General features: G+C 39.5%; 1 protein-coding gene across 1 annotated transcript in view; it reads left to right on the top strand.

The window, feature by feature from the left end:
- The first annotated feature begins 6710 nt into the window (after window positions 1–6710).
- Window positions 6711–18075, top strand: part of Ank2 (ankyrin 2) — a 207906-nt gene continuing 196541 nt past the window's right edge. Inside the window, exon 1 of the mRNA XM_090356669.1 lies at window positions 6711–7047. Within this exon, the coding sequence (XP_090212795.1) occupies window positions 6919–7047 (129 nt within the window). The 5' untranslated portion in view covers window positions 6711–6918. The remainder of the gene's footprint in view (window positions 7048–18075) is intronic.

Here is an 18075-nt window from a genome sequence, read left to right as displayed (position 1 = left end):
CATGAACTACCTGAGAACCAGAAATGGAGCTGTGGCTCAAAGTGGTAGAGCTGTGGTCCTCAAAAAAAGAGCTCAGGAATGATGCCTAGACCCTGAATTCAAGCCCTACAACCAACCAACTTAAAAAAGAAAAAAAAAAATTAAAAGAAATATACACTAGAGCTCTTACTGGAAAGCTGTTACAAACCATAAGAACAGTTCATACGTGCTCTTAAACACAGCGGGAAAGCTTCAATATACATTGAAGTTAATGTTTAAATCATTTTATAGATTATGTGGCTTTCTTACCCAAAGCTAGTACATTTTGGGTGGGGGGATAATTGTGAGCCATTGAGTAGAGCATCATTTATGGGAAGAGAGAAGTCCTGAGGAGACATTTGAGGATATTTATAGGTCTTTTGAAACTTGAGGCTAGGCATTTAAAGATCATGGAGCAGCTTTTTGTTCAATTTCTGAATCTTAGCAGTTCTAATTGCTGAAGATTGTACAGCAACCATGATGTGTTAGGGAGTCTGAAATAATCAAGCAAAGGCTGTATTCTCAGCTCTGCGATGGAGACACAGGTCTAACTTTCCATGACTGGTTTATTGTAGGCCTTCTAAAAAAGTCTTCCATTTGCATTGTAGTTAGAAGCTCTACCGCAGTGCAATGGGTGGTTAGGGGAAAATTTTTATTTTAACCAAAAAAATATTTTACAAGGAAAGTGATGAGTCCGTATGCTGTAAGTCTAACATTGAAGGAGAGAGAGACAAAAAGAAAATACTGTGTTGTTGAGAATTTTCTGGTTTCTAAGTGAATTTGTTCCTCTAGTTCTTGTCAAAATGGAACTCAGAAATGAATTTAATGAAGCTGTAGTGGAGAGGTATTATTTTGTTAGAAGTTTTTCACAATGAGCCAATCCAGCTCCTCTTTTCAGAAGCCAAGCTGTGGCATATTTGATGTCCTCTTGGGTTCAAGTTTTGGGAGTGGCTGAATGGGAGTTTAGGATAGGTCAGAGGGCTGTGGGAATATATAGGGTATGTATAGAAAGCACGTGTGTGTGTGTGTGTGTGTGTGTGTGTGTGTGTGTGTGTGTGTGTGTGTGTGTGGTGTGTGTGTATCTATAAGCTTGCTTTTGTACTCAAAGCTGGAACTGTACCATTTAGGCCACACCTCCACCTCTGGTTTTCTGGTTAATTAGAGAAAAGAGTTTCTTGGATCTGTCTACCTGGGCTTGTTTTGGATCATGATTGTCAGCTATTAGCTTTCAGGGTAGCTAGGATTGTTGACATGAGCCAGCCTCCCCTTGCTAGTAACCTCTTTTCCTTCTGAATAGTGACTTTTCCAACTTACCTTTCTCCCCCACATCCCACTCCTATCCTCCAGTTCATCCTCATAGCCTGCCTTAAGGGAAGTATGATAACTACATATGACTTACACTTCGTGTGGCTTCATTCATCTTTACCAGGGGGACCTCCAAAGGAAAGCTTTTTGCTCTTTGTCTCCTTGCTATTGTGACGAGATAGCAAACTTTCTGTGACATTTCAAAATGTTTAGAGCTAGTTTCAGAAGAAGGAAGTAGGGGCTGGGGTTTGAGTTGCCTTCAGCTTTATCATCCTAGCCTCTTGTCAGGGCTGTGTGGTCCTCAAACTGGGAATCCTTGCTTATTTCACTTAGAAGGAAGGAAACCCTTGGGACATTTGTGATTTTTTTTTAACTCAATCATTTCCTTACAGAAACATTATGACCTAAAGAAAAGTTAGATTTATTGTATTATTAGCAAACACTGCTCTGGTAATTGGGTACTCTCAAATTGGCTTTTGAGATTGACTTCAGAAACAAATGGAAGGCCATACTGCATTGGCATCACCCATTCAGTTTGCTTTTTGTTACTCAGATGGCTCAGTAGGCTTAGAAAATGCATAAAATCTCAAATATGGATTAACACCATGCTCTTGATGAGAATGAACTCTTGGCTCACAGCCAGCTCAAGTGAACACATTTGTTGTTAAAATCCTGATTAGGAGATGTTTTTACTCCTGTGTAGTTTGATTGCTTTTTCCTCCCCTACTTATCACCCATCCTCTGTGCGTGGTTGGAGGGGTAAAATATGCTGTTCAATTGTCGAAATGCTTTTTCTGGGTGGGGCTGTGAGGGAGAGGGAGAATTAAGTTGCATATGGCTAGCTCAGTTGTTTTCTTACCCTGCTCTGACTGATGCCTGATGTCTGTAGAGGAATTTCTCTGTATTCTGATCAATGGAGTGCTGACCAGTGGGGACACAGCGAATGGCCAGAGTTCTCCTGTCTTAGAATGAAGCATGCCCTCTCTGAAGGGCAGCGTCTCCATCCTGGATCTCAGCTTTTAAATGTAAATGGCAGTGAGTTGCTCACCTTTGAAAGCAGACACAAGCTTTACCTATTATTGGTCAAGATACTTTATGGAAGGAGTCAGCTTTGGTTACAAATTCCAAACTCAGCCAGTATTAAGTCTCCGCTGGAAGTGTGATAGGAAGATCCCTGCCAATGTAGCATCTGTATCATTTAAATGGCTGTCAGCTCCTGGGACTGGACCCTGGTGCCCTGTCTGTGCAGAGGGCAGCCCGTGAGTATATGCTGCTCTTTGCTAATTGGTACTGAGATAGATGTGCGTGTGTGTGTGTGTGTGTGTGTGTGTGTGTGTGTGTGTGTGTGTGTGTTCCTAGGGAAAAGTAAGCAGTGGCTGCATACAAGAAGGAATGATTTTTAAAGATCCATTTCTAAAGGAATCCTCTTGAAAATAAGCTGTAGAGGGACAAAAGTTCTCACCCTATAGGGATGTGTGTGACCTCCCTGTCTGTCTTGAGAGAATTAGGGGCTGCTGGTAGCCAGCTCATGTGGGAACAGGATGGTTCTTAATTGGTGATGAAATGAAGAAGACTAGCATTCAAGAAATGGACTTGTGACCACTGGGTTTTGTTTTTGTTTTTGTTTTTGTTTTTTTTTTTTTTGTTTTTTTTTTTTTACAAAAGTAGCCATCTTATTTGTTTGAGATTTTCAGTTTTATACATTGAGTAGGAGAATCCAGTTCTTTTTATTTCTGGGGAGAGAGGGTTTTTTTTTTTGAGTGCTATCAGTGCCCTACACTGTCTACAAGAAAATTATCAGGAGTATGGTTTTTAACATCCTCATCTGTAAAACACAAAAAGCCCTTATTTCTCTGTGTCATCTCCACAGATGCTATGAGAAAACATAAGTAACTCAGTGTCATTATTGTTTTTAAAAGTTTGGCAGATTTAATTCATTGTGCAGTATTTAAGTTGGCTCGGTGACTGTCTAAATAACATTTGATTCCTTATCTTTCTTCATAAGGCAATGTGTAAAAGCAAAAAGAATCCTGGAGATTAAGACTATTAACTGTGTCTAATTTTTTTATTTTTTGGTAATACTTACTGAAGTTTAGAAAATGTGAAATATTCTTGGCATTGGAGAACCTAATTACATTGATACTGTCTAATTTTACAAGTCAGTTCATATTATGCTTTGAAAGGGCTAAGGAATCGACAAATGTTTTGTTCTGTTTGTTGACAACAGGAATTGCTCACTTGCGTTTTTGGTTATGTTGATGATCATTTATTTTCCTACAGAGAAATCTGCAAGGAGGAGGGTTCTGTGAGATCCTCCAGGGAGGAGAGAGAAAGGCTTTTGCTCAGAAAGAATCTTCAGTCACCTTCCCTCACACACACACACACACACACACACACACACACACACACACACACACACACTGAGTAGGAACTTTAGCCATATTTCATTGGAACTCATTTTATTAAGTTAAAAGACTATCATTCATGAATCAAGTATGACACTCTTGTCATACACTTCTTTAGATATATTAAACTGTCTAGGAGCAAAGGAAATGCCAGATGGTAAGGAGAACAGCCCGTGTTCCAGCCCTTCTGCCTCCCAGAACCACCTTTGGCAATTGCTCCTCTTTAGAGAGTGAGTGTGAGGAGGAAGCATGTACAGGGCTATATAGGCCAATAACGGCCACTCTGAGAGAGAGAGAGGGAGAGAGAGAGAGAGAGAGAGAGAGAGAGAGAGAGAGAGAGAGAGAGAGAGAGAGAGAGAGAGAGAGAGAGAGAGAGAGAGAGAGAGAGAGAGAGAGCGCACAATCTCTCCAAACCCCAGGAAGCCACCAAGACTAGGTGTATTTCTTTTATTTTTTTTGGCTAGCATTCTACCACTTGAGCAACATCTCTACTTTCTGCTTCTTGGTGGTTAATTGGAGACAAAAGTCTCGGGGACTTTACTGGCAGAGCTGGCTTTGCACCTCAGTCCTTGGATCTCAGCCCCTGTAAGGGTGAGCCACCAGTACCGGGCAACTAGGTGTACTTCCACGTCAACATGCCCCCCCAAAAAGACTTCCAGCAGGAGGAAGTCAGGGGGTTAGGAGGAGGGAGGAAATAGTAAGACTTAGTTTTTAGGTCTGTTTGGAATATTAATTCTAGGTTTAAAAGGGATGTTATTCCCTATATAGAAGAGAATTCTCTCTCTCTCTCTCTCTCTCTCTCTCTCTCTCTCTCTCTCTCTCTCTCTCTCTCTCTCTCTCTCTCTCTCTCTCTCTCTCTCTTCTGTTCACTAACTGACTCCTGGACTGACATGTCATTAATTTAATGCTGGTTTATGCTATGGTGGTGTTTATTCTCTCTTGTGCCCATCTTTGGAACTGGATGCAGTGCTAGGTTTTCTGTAATATCACAGACTGCATTTGCTTGTTTGTGGGACATTTGACTGATCTTCAGTCAGGGAAGAAAGAAAAATGATAGATTATGTTATATAAACTAACACATGTAGTATCCACTCACAGTATAGAAAGCTTGAATTCTTTTTATCATAGAATTACTGTGAATTTTCCATCATAGTTACTATTTTCTATCATAGAATTACTATTTTACTATCTTCGTGTAGTATAGGAAATGAGATTTTATAATTTTCCTTTATCTAAAAATACATATCATTTTTAAGAGACTACTTTTAATACGTCTTTATTTTTTGGGGGGGGGTTGATATTGGCCCTGTGTACTATTCCTTAACTTTTTGACTCAAGGCTGATGCTCTACCGGTTGAACCATAGCTCCATTTCCAGCTTATTGATGATTAATTGGAGAGAAGAGTCTCATGGGGATGTTCCCATCTGGTTAGCTTCTAAATGTGATTCTGAGCTCTCAAGTCTCTTGTGCAGTTAGGATTATAGGCATGGTACACTGGTGCCTGGCTTTTTCATTTTTTTCCATCTAACAACAGGAGTGATGTCAAATCAGAGTATATTGTTGTACTTTTAATTATTGTAGTAGTCAAAGTTTCTCTCCAAAATGACAAAGATTGGCATGGGGGAAAGGTGTGTGTGGGGGTGTCTCATACATGGTTCAGCACACAGTTTTATGATTGTCTCCAGCTAAGAGAGAAAGATCAGAAAGTGAGTGGCAATCTTGGAAGTATTTTGATTCTTGATGAAACAGTGGTAAGATTCTGAAAATTTACCAGTATCTTCCATTGGACTTTTACTGAGAATTCCACCCTCTTGACTTTGAGGTTGTGTCTTACCTCTTCCATTCATTCCATCTTTCCCCTGGATTATTTGTAGAGACACCCAGAATCTTTGCTTTGCTTTATCATAATGCATATATATATACATACTCCATATATATAATACTTATAGACTCCATGTATATACATACTTATAGACTCCATATATATGTATATATATATGTATATATATATATATATATATATATATATATATATATATATATATATATATACACCCAGAGAGAGAGAGAGAGAGAGGATTGCGTTTTTCAAATGCCTTTGGTAATTACAGAGGCATCTAAGAGGTACCTGTGTGGTATTTCTTTCCTTCTTTGCCTCCCTCCTTCCCTATCCTTCCCCTCTCCTTCTGAACCCCTCCTCTTTCTCCTGGGGAAAGGCTCCCTGAGCCCCGATTATCCCCTGCGCTCCCCGCTCCCCGGCACATAGCTCTTCCTTAGCCTCTTAAGGCAGCCTCACGTGGGGTCTGCCACCTCCTCCCCGCCCTCCCCTCCTCTGCGCTCTCCAGTCTCGCCACCCAAGTGGCACGGGGCAACTCCCAACCCATCGCGTTCCTCTGGCTGGAGGCTGGCATGGATTCTTTGCTTTCCCTGCCTCTCAGAGAAGGGCTGTGATTGAGGCTTGGCGTCCAGTGCAGCTCCTAGCCAGGGGCGGTAGCAGCAGCAGCAGCAGCCGAGCCCTCGGTGAGACTGCACCATTTTCCTCTCCCCCACCCCGGATAGAGGTGTGGTAGGAAGAGGGTCCTCCCTCCGATCCCCCACCCCGGGGCCGTGTCTTCCCGAGGGGCTCCCCCGGGCTCCCGTCAGAAGCCGCAGCCTGTCTGGGAGGAGTCCCCGGAGAGCGAGCCAACTGCGGATGGGTGTCTAAGGAACGCTGTTTTTTTTTTTTTTTTCTTTTGGTTTTCTTTCCTCCCTTCCTCCAACTAGTAGGACGCACGTCTGCACTTGCGTCCACTAGGGCTCCGCCTTCCCCGGGAGAACGGGTTTCCGACTGTGGGCGCATCCCTAGGCGTGCCAGGTGCGCGCTGCCCAGGGGCTCGGCCACGCACCCGGGGAACCCGGGGGTGAACCATGGGTGCTGCGGAGCCTGCAGCACGACGCTGACCTAGGGGGGCAGGGGCGGAGGGGATGATTTAGGGGGGGATCGCATCCTGGCCTGCATCCGTGGCTCAGCGGAGGGAAAAGCACAGACTCCCACAGAGCTCTTCAGAAAACAAACCCACAGCAGACCAGTCACACCTGTGTTTGCCTGCTGGAGGCGCGGAGCCCTGAGCCTTTGGAACTGTTTCTGCTGCTTTCCTCTGGGTCCGGGGGGGCTGCTGCTGCTGCTGGTGGTGGTGGTGGGTGTGCAAGATGGCTCACGCCGCTGCTTCCATTAAAAAAGTTCGAGAGGCTGAATTGGATGAAAAGGAAAAGAATTTGGAGAGAGAGAGGAAAAAACAACGGAAAATCCCCAGAGATCGAATGGAACGGAAAAGAAAGGTATGACTTAGTATGCTTTTAACCCTTTGCGGCCTCCCTGTCTCTTTCTAGCTCTGGGTTAAGGATCATGTGTCTCCCAAACTGTTAACCTCCTCCTCCTTCTCCTCTTCCTCCCCCCCATCCTTTCCCCTACCCCCTGCACCATTTCCAAGTTCTGTGTGTAGCCTAGAGCTCGTGCCTACATTTTGCTGCATTGGAAGGAAATGTGTATGCTGGGTGAATTTCCTTGGCTTTGATGCAAGCAAAGCCAAATTATGCATGCACTTCGGGTTTTTGGGGTTTTTTTGGCTTTCTTCTCCTCCTCCCTTCCCTATTCTGTCCCCTTCCCCTCCCCCTGCATCCCCAAATTAAATGTCTTCAGTCTCAAAGTCAGGTGATCCTTAAGTTGTCATAGAAAGAAGGGATTGATTTATGGTTGGAGGGTGAAGGTATTTTCCTCTTCCTGCTCATCTTTATTACTAGATTACTCAACCCGCACCCATAGACCATGTAAGAGTAAAGATAGATCTCTGGTTAAGGGGAAACCCCCTCACCTATAGGATTCAGGCACTGTGTTTTTGTATTATTTTATTTTTACCTAATCTCTTTGAAGGATGACACTGTTCTATGTGGAAATGCACACTGGAAATTGGTGCAGTAGGGTTGTGTCTCTGCAGATTTAAAATTCAACTTCCTTTTTTTCCCTATCATTATTCCTATGATTTACTTTTCCGAGGAGGATAGATAACTAAATAACAAGCCAAGCAAAAGAAGGAAACATCCATTCCCTTTACATTCAGCTATGGCTTTGCTCTTTCTCTTCCTGAAAATATTGTGTCCCCCTACCCCACTGCACACACACTTTACCAGCTAAGTTGATGGGAATGAAACACTCATTCCATCAGCAATCTGGATCTATAAAGGAAGGAGCTCACTGCGAATGTTTTAATTAACAAAGTAGGTCACTGAATACATTCAGAAGGTGATAAATGGCATATTGTATTAGCAGAGCATTAAAAATAGTGGTTTGTACACAAGCTGTTGTTAAGCATAGCTCGGGGATTAGGGAGGCACCAGAGAACATATGCGGAGTAATCCATATACCTTTCCTCTTCATCCATAAAAAAATGCTTATTTTTCCATTTGGGGGCTATTTTCTTTGCTGCTGCTGTTGCTACGTCCTCCTCCTCCTCTCCTCCTCTTCCTTCCCTCCTCCTCTTCCTTCCCTCCTCCCCCTCCTCCTCCTCCTCCTCCTCCTCCTCCTCCTCCTCCTCCTCTTCTTCTTCTTCTTCTTCTTCTTCTTCTTCTTCTTCTTCTTCTTCTTCTTCTTCTTCTTCTTCTTCTTCTTCTTCTTCTTCTTCTCCCTCTTCTTCTTTCTTTCTTCTTCTTGGAAGAAACTCCAAGGACCTAAATTTAGTTACAATCTTATTGCATGGGGATTCATCACATTGTATTTTCACTATTTATTTCTCCACTGGTTACATCATGTGATGGTTTTCTATATGCAAGTAAAGTTATTAGTAACTAATGATTTTCCCTCTAGGCAAAACTTGAATGTTGTTTGACCCTTATCAGGCCTTTCTTTTTTCAAGAGTGATTTATTTTTTTCTATAATATCAAAAGTTGTATTGTTTTCTTAACACCCTTCTCCACCCAGTGGAGGTTGGGTTGCTTTTAATAGCTACTGCAGGTTTTTTCTAATCCTGTAATAATTAATTATGATAGGGTAAAACACTTAACTGTGTTTATACCTCTTTTTTAAAAAATCCCTGTGAGGATAGCCCAAGGTTTCTACTGATTATGTCAATTGAGGGAACCCATTGAGCCTATGTTCTTTGGAGTCTAGCTTACTTCACTTAATATAATTTTTTCTAAGTCTTTCCATTTCCTTACAAATGGGGCAATGTCGTTCTTTCTAATAGCAGCATAAAATTCCATTGTGTATAAATACCACATCTTGTTGATCCGCTCATCAACTGAGGGGCATCTGGGTTGGTTCGTTCTCCCAAGCATAGTATATTATATCCTGGGCAGGAGGACTTGTTTGGCAGCTAATTGTGACCTAGTGACTTTGCTTAGCTCAAGAACTTGTGTATACCTAGCAATCTTCCAGACCCTGCTCTGCTTGATTCTGGATCTAGTTTAATGTTTGTTTGTTTCTTTCTTTCCTGTATTCCATTACACCTGAAAAATTATGTTTGCTAAAATGGAAATGTGGCATTGATTGTTGAAAAGTCTCAGTTGTTCAGCTGCTGCATTGCTTTATACTGAATTCAGCAAGATCATTGGTTAGGAGTGTGATCATATGACAGAATCATCTAATCATCACATTTAGACACCATTAATCTGGAGCTAAAGTAAATTAGGGGAATGAGAGCATAACCCGACTTGTCCCTGTTCCTTTTTTTCTTTTTGCACATGCATGCAGTTCTCGCCTTCCATTTCTACTGCAGGGGCATGTGGTATATCATAGATATTTACGCAGCACAATAAATACTTGCTGAAAGAGTGGGTGTGTTTGAAGCTATCTATGATTTTTTTCATGGGGACAATTGCGCCCCATCCCATTAGATACATATAAGTGCTTGACCTAGTTTTCAAATTGGGCTTGAGGGAGGATAAATATACCTCATTTTTATTTCTTAAGGAATATAGAGTGGTAGTTCAGGAAGAAGCAGGAAATGATAAATGTGGGCTTGTGGAACCCACATCTCCAGAAATGATCATCATTTGCTTTTTTTTTCCATACTGATGTCATTTTGAAGGGGAGGATCGAGTGCAGTGTATACCATTGTCCTATGTTTATGCAAAGCTTCTTGATAAATACCATGTCTACTTTTAACATTCTGATTGGATGTGCCCTAATAGAGATGGAAGCAAAGCTTGAGAAAAGATTTTTGAAAGGAATGTTTATTTTCTTTCATTTTTATGCTGGTCCTGGGGCTTCAACTCAAATCCTGATCACTGTCTCTAGACAATTTTATTCAAGGGTGATGCTGCACCACTTGAACCACACCTCCATTTCTGGCTTTTGAAGATAAGAGTCTCATGGACTTTCCTGTCTGAGCTGGCTTTGAACCTCTACAGCCTCCTAAATAGCTAGGATTACCAGTGTGAGCTACCAGTGCCTGCCTTGAATGAATTTTTTTTAAGGTATAGGTGTATATTATTAAAACAATTCTGTTAAAGTAGGTTCATACATGCACTTTATTTTAGTATTCTTCTATAAACTGGCTATTGATGAAAAGAATATGTGTTTTATTACTTTGCATTCCATAAAACATTTAAAACCAACTGCAATTGTTTGTAAATGTGAATCACGTTGCATGTTTGACTATAACCTGCACACTGCCATGATTAATGTGATTCAAAAACAATACTTAGTATACAAAATCTAATTCCAACCCCATTAAAACCAGAATGTACTTAAAAGCAATATGTCTCACTTTATAGGCTAAACTATAGATAGTTAATATTTAAGTTTATGTTATACATTAAATATCCATTGCATCTGTGTGTACTGTGTTGAGATCGAGTAAAAATAAGCAAATGGACCATTAAGCACTGAACTGAAATGGACCAAGTAAATGGACTAAGATTAATATTAGTTTAAACAGACTAACTTGGGGATGGGGACTTTGACCTACTGGTAGTATGCTTGCCTACCATGCACAAAGACCCAGGTTCAGTTCCTTGGTACCACATACAAAGAAAATGGTTGGAAGTGATGCTGTGGCTCAAGTGGTAGAGCTCTAGCCTTGAGAAAGCCCAAGGACAGTGCCCGGGTCCTGAGCTCAAGCCCAGCACTGGCAAAAAAAATAAATAAATAGAGTAACTTGTACTTATTTGCTCAAAAATATATATCAATCTGACTTAAAAAAAGATTCAGAAGATATTTCTAGTATAGTTATTACCGTAATATAGTTTGTGAGTTTTTTTTTTCAAATTTCCAAATTCTGGGTCTTGTGTTAGAAATTTGAAAAAGGTGGCCAAAGAAGCACTAAACGCCTTACCATAGTTCTCATAACTTTCAAGAATTAGTTCTAAACAGTGATTTCCAGCATAAGATTCTTTCCAACCAACCACTACAACACTCATCAGAACCACAGAAAGATAGTTCATGTATTTCTTGGAATCAAGAAATTAAGAAATCACTTTATACTGTTTATACTATTAAACTATTTTATACTACTTTAACTGTTTTATACTGTTTAAAATGCTGGGGTTTGTATTTTATAAAAAAATTGATGATAATTTATGAAGTCCAATTTAAGAAGTAGCCCTGGGACACTGTGTCAGACATTAATGCATAATCCCAAACAGTATTGTACACTAGGTGTTATTCTTTTAATATCACAAATAAAGAAAGGAGACAAATCAACTTATGGTACTTCTTTAATCACATATAACTATTGGGTGGTAAACTTGCGCTTTGAACTTGGGTCTAGTTCTGAAGTACTTTGGGGGCCTGTGGGAGAGTATTATGATCTCTTGGTTTTGTACCAAGAATGGAGATGATAATAAATCATTCAATTCAATCTACCAAGACTTCAATTATTTCACCTCCAGAATATCCTTCAGAAGTGAACTAAATTTAAGTACTATGATAATATAGTTAGTAGCATATTTGAGAGTAAACTATATAAATTTTAGTTGGTTCCTTGTTGCGATTGCAACAAGTTTATAGGATTTCTTGGACAATAATTTATTAGAAGCCAATATTTTGGGAATAATTTGGACAAGAAGGGGAATGAAGGAGAGTAGTGGAGGGGTAAGCCTGATCAAGGTATTTTTAATGGTTAAACATGTCCAAAGGAATCTTCTCTGTGGGGGAGAATGATGAAAGAGTTGATATGAATCAAGAAGAATTGTATTCACAGACTGATCTGTTTGTGCAAATACTCAAACATAATAAAACAAATATATTAAAAAAAACCCTCCCCTTGCACAACTAATCGGCTTGAATAAAATATGTGAAGCAAAAAAAATCAGTGTTTGTTCCATAAATTGTTGCCAGTTCCTGCCATGATTAACTATCATGTCATCGATCTGTGATACATTTTAACCAAGACTTCAGACTTCATGTGCATATTTGTATTTATTAAACTAAAAAGTGCTTCTGTATGGGATTAAGTAGAAAATAAAAATAATCTTGCTTTTGCCAGTGCTTTTCATCGAATTCAGCAGAAGACCTTCTCATCAGTACTTTGCTCTGTTTAAATGTAATATAGTTATTCTCTTGGTGGAATTGAGTTACTGTTTTAAGCTAGCCTTTGTTCTTCATCACATTCTCTTAGCTCATTTGGTTATTTAACAGGTGGAAATAAAAATAATGGATATCACATCAAATTATGAGGACCATGGAGGGATGAAGAATAAATGTGTATATATACATACATATGTAATTTTTTCATCACACTCATAACATATAAAAGACACAGTATCTTTATTATATACAAATAAGATGGTAGAGTGGTTTAGCTGCAAATTAAAGGGGAAATGTATTCTATGGTTTGGAATTGTGTCTTAAGCGAAAGAGCTCAGGCATAGCACCTAGGCCCTGAGTTCAAGCCCCACAACTGACAAAAAAAAAAAGAGAATGTGGTATGCATTCAATAGTCCTTACTTTATTCAAAGTTTGCTCGACATAGTTTCAGTTATGAGAGATCAATAGTAGACTTAAAATACTTTAGTAAAACAAATAATCCCTTAGTTTTAAACAGGGCTCAATCTTCTCAAAGTGATGAAAGCATTCCCTTTTGTGTAGATCTCCATCCACTCCCGAGACATTACTCACTCATTGCTTCTCATTGCTCTTATCCTTGTACCTTTTGCCCAGGCACTTGATTCTGAACAGTACCCCCAGCTCAGGAAGCAGTCAGACTTAGTCAAGGCCTATACATGAGCAAACATTTCTGGATACTAAATCAAATATGATGTGATTAAAATTACAGATCGCATTGAAAATCATGGCCTGGTATAATGTATTATATTCTAGAACTCTGTGTAAAATTCCAACCAGTAGTTTTTAAAAAGATCTACATGAAATGACCTTTTATTTTCCAGGAACCACACCCCAGTGGGTAGATAGGTAATGTTAATTTTAAATGGATGGGTGACCTTTGCATGTCCTAATGCCCACTTTATAAGTGAAAAATTTTTTAAATGTTTGCTCCTTTGCTTTTTCAATTTGAGTCTAAATAAAAATATTCAGGCATAGTTATTTAAGTGGGAAAGCAGCCACAGCATCAGGATTTTAAGCCATTTTATTTTCTTTAACACTCCTGTCAGCCTCTTTTCTTAGCTCGATTCATCAGCCCTTTTTGGCTAGAATAATTACCTTCACATAAGTGGCCTATTGCTCTTGAGCAGCATCGTAAATCTGAGGGTTTTTTTTTTATTAGTTTTTAATTATAAAGGACCTCTTTCAACCATTGAGTGGGTGACTAAATACTAGCTTAGGATTACAGCTGTCAAGTTTGTGTGGTTGTGGCAAAAGTAGTCCTAATTATATGTTTGGAGATAAGTTTTTAAGAAGACTTTTGAGAGAGCAAAAGAAAATCGTAACTTAGAAAGATACTATTATTTTGGGGAATCTAAAGCCTCATATAAAACCCAAATTAATATTTTGTCATTTTTAAAATATTGGTCTGAGTTTTTCTAAATGTTTTTATTTTATTTTATTTTTGTATTTTATTGTTGGGATAATGTATAGAGGAGTTACAGTTACATTTGTCAGGTAATGGGTATATTACTTCTTGAAACTTGATACCATTTCTCATGTTTTTGTCCCCCTTTCCCTTTCCTTATCCCCTCCCATTCATATTGTCTTCCCTTTTCCTTTTCCTTTTTCAAATAAATAAATAAATAAGTGTATATACAGTACACCAGGTAACAAAGTCAGATACAATAACCACATGAGATTAACCATAAGTGGAGAAAAGAGAGAAAAGAAATAACTTCACACAGTACATGAAAAACAACAATCACAAAGATAACCCTCTTGTTTCCATAACCTAGAGTTCATTATTATTATTTTTTTTACTTTTTATTTTTCATATTGGGGCTAGAACTCAAGGCCTGGGTTCTATCCCTGAGCCTCTCTGTGCTCAAGGCTATCACTCTACCACTTGAGTCACAGCACCACTTCTGGCTTTTTCTGAATCATTTATTGAAGATAAGAATCTCATGGACTTTTCTGCCCAGGTTGGCTTCAAATCATGATCCTTAGACCTCAGCTTCTTGAGTAGCTAGGATTCCAGACATGAGCCACCAGCTTCTGACTCCCCTAAACTGTTTTCTCAAGGCTAGTGCTCTTCACTTGAGCCACATGTCCACTTTTGGCTTTCTAAAAAATCCAAATTATTTCACTGGTGATTTTTATTTATCAATTGTGTAACAGTAACAATTATCATATTCAACACATTTCAACATCACCAGATACTGAAAATATTTTGTAAATATCCTACAGGAGTCAGTATAAATATAAGAAAGCCAAAAATTCTATTCGGATCATCTTTGATTCTTTTTGTTTGTTTGCTTTAGTTTTCTGCCATTCTTAAGATGAGTTGTGATTTTAAATGTTTATTGTGAAAAATGTCATCAGAATTATCAAGCTCTCCCTCAATCAAAATCTGCCAGTACAGGGCCGGGAGTATGGCCTAGTGGTTAAAGTGCTTGCCTAGCATGCATGAAGACCCGGGTTCGATTCCTCGGTACCACATATAGAAAAAAAAAGCCAGAAGTGGTGCTGAGGCTCAAGTGGTAGAGCTCTAGCCTTGAGACAGTCCAAGGACAGTGCTCAGTCCCTGAGCTCAAGCCCAGGACTGGCAAAAAAAAAAAAAGAAAAAAAAATCTGCCAGTACACTGGAAGGAAGGCAGCAGACAGTACATATTTCATAGGTTATAATTTTATTATTATTACTATTGGTTTAGTGAATCCAAATAAGACTAGAAATAAACATTGTGATACTCACATTTATCTACTAACCCATATACTACTACTGCCTCTTGAAACTCAGAGCAATAACAGATTTACTTTTAATGAGTAGTCTGACTTTAAATTACCATTGAGAAAATTTTTCCATGTATAGAGAGGAGACAGTTTGCCAACCTTTCGAAATCTTAATAAGACCAATTAGCCCATATCGAAGGTGATTAAGTCTGACGTTGGGATGGAAGAAACAAATGTGTAACAGAAAGTTGGAAGGTTAGGGCATTGTAATTTGATTGTCTTTACCCTAAATGAATACTTCTCAGAAACAATGTGCGTTTCTGAGAATTTTAGCACTAAACTAAAAGCCTAGAAGAAGTTACCTGTCCTCTGTTTTTGAAGAAAGGCACTAGGTTATGATGTAAAAGTCAGGGCTTAAAAATTTTGTGCTGTTTTGAAAGAACTCAACAGAATATCCTAGGGATTTCACTGGCTTCTTAGCCACCTGGGAAACTTCAAATCTTCAGAGATGTCAGCGCTTCTAGAATTCCTGAGACAAGTCAACAATATATCAGATAACAAGATGAAATACTGTAACAATATGAGATAACCAAGGGACAGCAAAAGAGATGAGAGATAACAAAGTACATTAAGAACAACACTCATTATATGGCTTTTGTTTCTATATCCTGGAGGTCCTTTCATTTAGCCTTATGTATCTAGGTTTTTATTCTATTGTAAATCCAAGGTTTCTACTGATTATCACAAATGAGGGAAACCATTGAGCCTATGTTCCTTTTAGTCTGCCTTACTTCACTTAATATGATTTTTTCTAAGTCTTTCCTTTTTTTTTTTTTTACAAATGGGGGGATGCCATTCTTTCTGACAGCAGCATAGAATTCCATTGTGTATAAATACCACACTTGTTGATCCACTCATCAACTGAGGGACATCTAGGTTGGTTCCATATCTTTGCTATGGTAAATAGTGCTGCAATGGACATCGTTGTGCTAGTAGATTTAGTATGTCTTTGTTTCTGGACGAGTGGGTAAATGCCAAGTAGTAGAATTGCTGGGCCATCGGGCTGTTCTATGTTTTGTCCTGGGGCCAGGCCTGAGCATTTTCCTAGGGCTTTTACTCAAGGCTAGAACTCTACCACTTGAGCCACAGCATTATTTTCCACTTTTCTATGGGTGTGGTACCGAGGAATGGAACCTGAGTCTTCATGCATGCTAGACAAGCATTCTACCACCAGGCCAAACTACCAGCCTGGGCGTCTTTTACTGGCTGAATTAATATACGTATGTCACAAACTTTCTTGCCTGGGCTGACTTTGAACCTCATTCCTTCGATTTCAGCCTCCTTCCTGGCTAGGATTATCTTCTCAATTTTAAATATTCCCTTTTGAAATAGTAGTATTTATATCTTTTTGAATAAAGTGTAATCAAGTCACAGGCAAAAGGGAAACCTTTGCTTCAATCTATCTGTTGTGGCCTTAGGTAAAAATTGACCTAATCTGACTTCAAACAGCTATATAATAATGAGGATTAAGATTCTGTTAGAATTATTCTGTCATGACTCTGTGCCACTTTTGAGTCTTTGTCTCCTTTCATTATTACAAATGAGAGAAATTTGATGTAGAGTTCTTTCTTTCCTTCCTTCCTTCCTTCCTTCCTTCCTTCCTTCCTTCCTTCCTTCCTTCCTTCCTTCCTTCCTTTCTTTCTTTCTTTCTTTCTCTCTCTCTCTCTCTCTCTCTCTCTCTCTCTCTCTCTCTCTCTCTCTCTCTTTCTTTCTTTCTTTCTTTCTTTCTTTCTTTCTTGCCAGTCCTGGAGCTTAAGCTCAGTGCCTGAGCACTGTCCTTGGGCTTTCTCAAGACTAGAGATCTACCACTTGAGCCACAGCACCACTTTGGGATTTTTCTGTGTATGTGGTACCAAGAAATCAAACCCAGGTCTTTGTGCATTCTACACAAGCACTCTACCACTAGGCCAAACTCCCAGCCCTCATTTTTTTCTTTCTTTCATGTAATGGATAGGCACAGTGCTTTTTTTCTCAGGGGGAATCAACACATCCTTTTGGGTGATTGGAACTTGCACACGAAAGAAAAGAAAAAGAATCACCAAATATCATTTGAGGCATTAAATTGTAAGATGGTTTACTTTTGTTTATATGACGTAAATCTTCTTTAATGGATGTTAGTGGGCAATTGGAAGGAAACAGTTCCTGTTGTGGTATCTGAAACTCTCTGTACGCTATTAAGATAGTTTTCTATAGAAAATGAAGTCATAATACAAGCGGTTGTAGTTTTCTATTTCATATGTTAATGGGAGTCACTCAAAATGAAGAAGTTTACCATGAACCCCTACTGTCTCTTAGTCACCTTCTACTCTGAAAGTCTGAGGACTTAGACACATCACTGTGGTGGTTTTAATCACTTCTCAAAGATTCAGCGATACCTACCAGCCGAATTTGTGGGGCGTTAGGGTGACAGGTGCCTACAGCCTATACTCAAAGAATACTCTGCCAAAAAACAAACCATCCATCTGTACAATTGGCGTAATTAAGAACACCCCTGAGTTTGTCCAGGCGAGGTTGTTCAATCTTCCTTCTTGTTTATGACTCCAATTTCCATCTAGGCCAGAATGATTAATTGAACCATGTCACATCCTCAGATGGCTGAAGGCAATGAAGTGAAAGGAGAGCAGGGATCCCAGGAAGTGGGGGAGGCTCCCCTGAGGATGGAGGTCACTTGGAGAATGAGCTTTCGTTTGGGGTGGCCAGCTGCTAACCGTGGGGCTTTGGTGTAGACTCCGAGGAAGAGGAATCAAAGCCTGGGTGTGGGTGGGAGAGAAAAAAAAAAGCCATCTGTGAAAGCACAAGTTACAATTAATGGGAAGAAGGCAGAGGACAGAAGATGCCGATTTCTGTACTATAAATACAGCACTGGATCACATAAGGGGCTTTGTATATAATGTGAAGCACTCAGAGCTGGTTATTTAACAGGAGGCACTATTTCAGGATTTTTGGCTCTCATACTAGAAAGTAGTACTGAACAAGAGAAATATCTGTTGCAACTGAATATGAGAAATATTTTACTAGTGAAGGCAGTTTGGTCA

Source organism: Megascapheus bottae, chromosome 23, assembly GCF_031878675.1.
Source record: "Megascapheus bottae isolate mThoBot1 chromosome 23, mThoBot2.hap1, whole genome shotgun sequence".
In the NCBI taxonomy this organism is placed as follows: Eukaryota; Metazoa; Chordata; class Mammalia; order Rodentia; family Geomyidae; genus Megascapheus; species Megascapheus bottae.
This window is presented reverse-complemented; position numbering and strand designations above follow the sequence as displayed.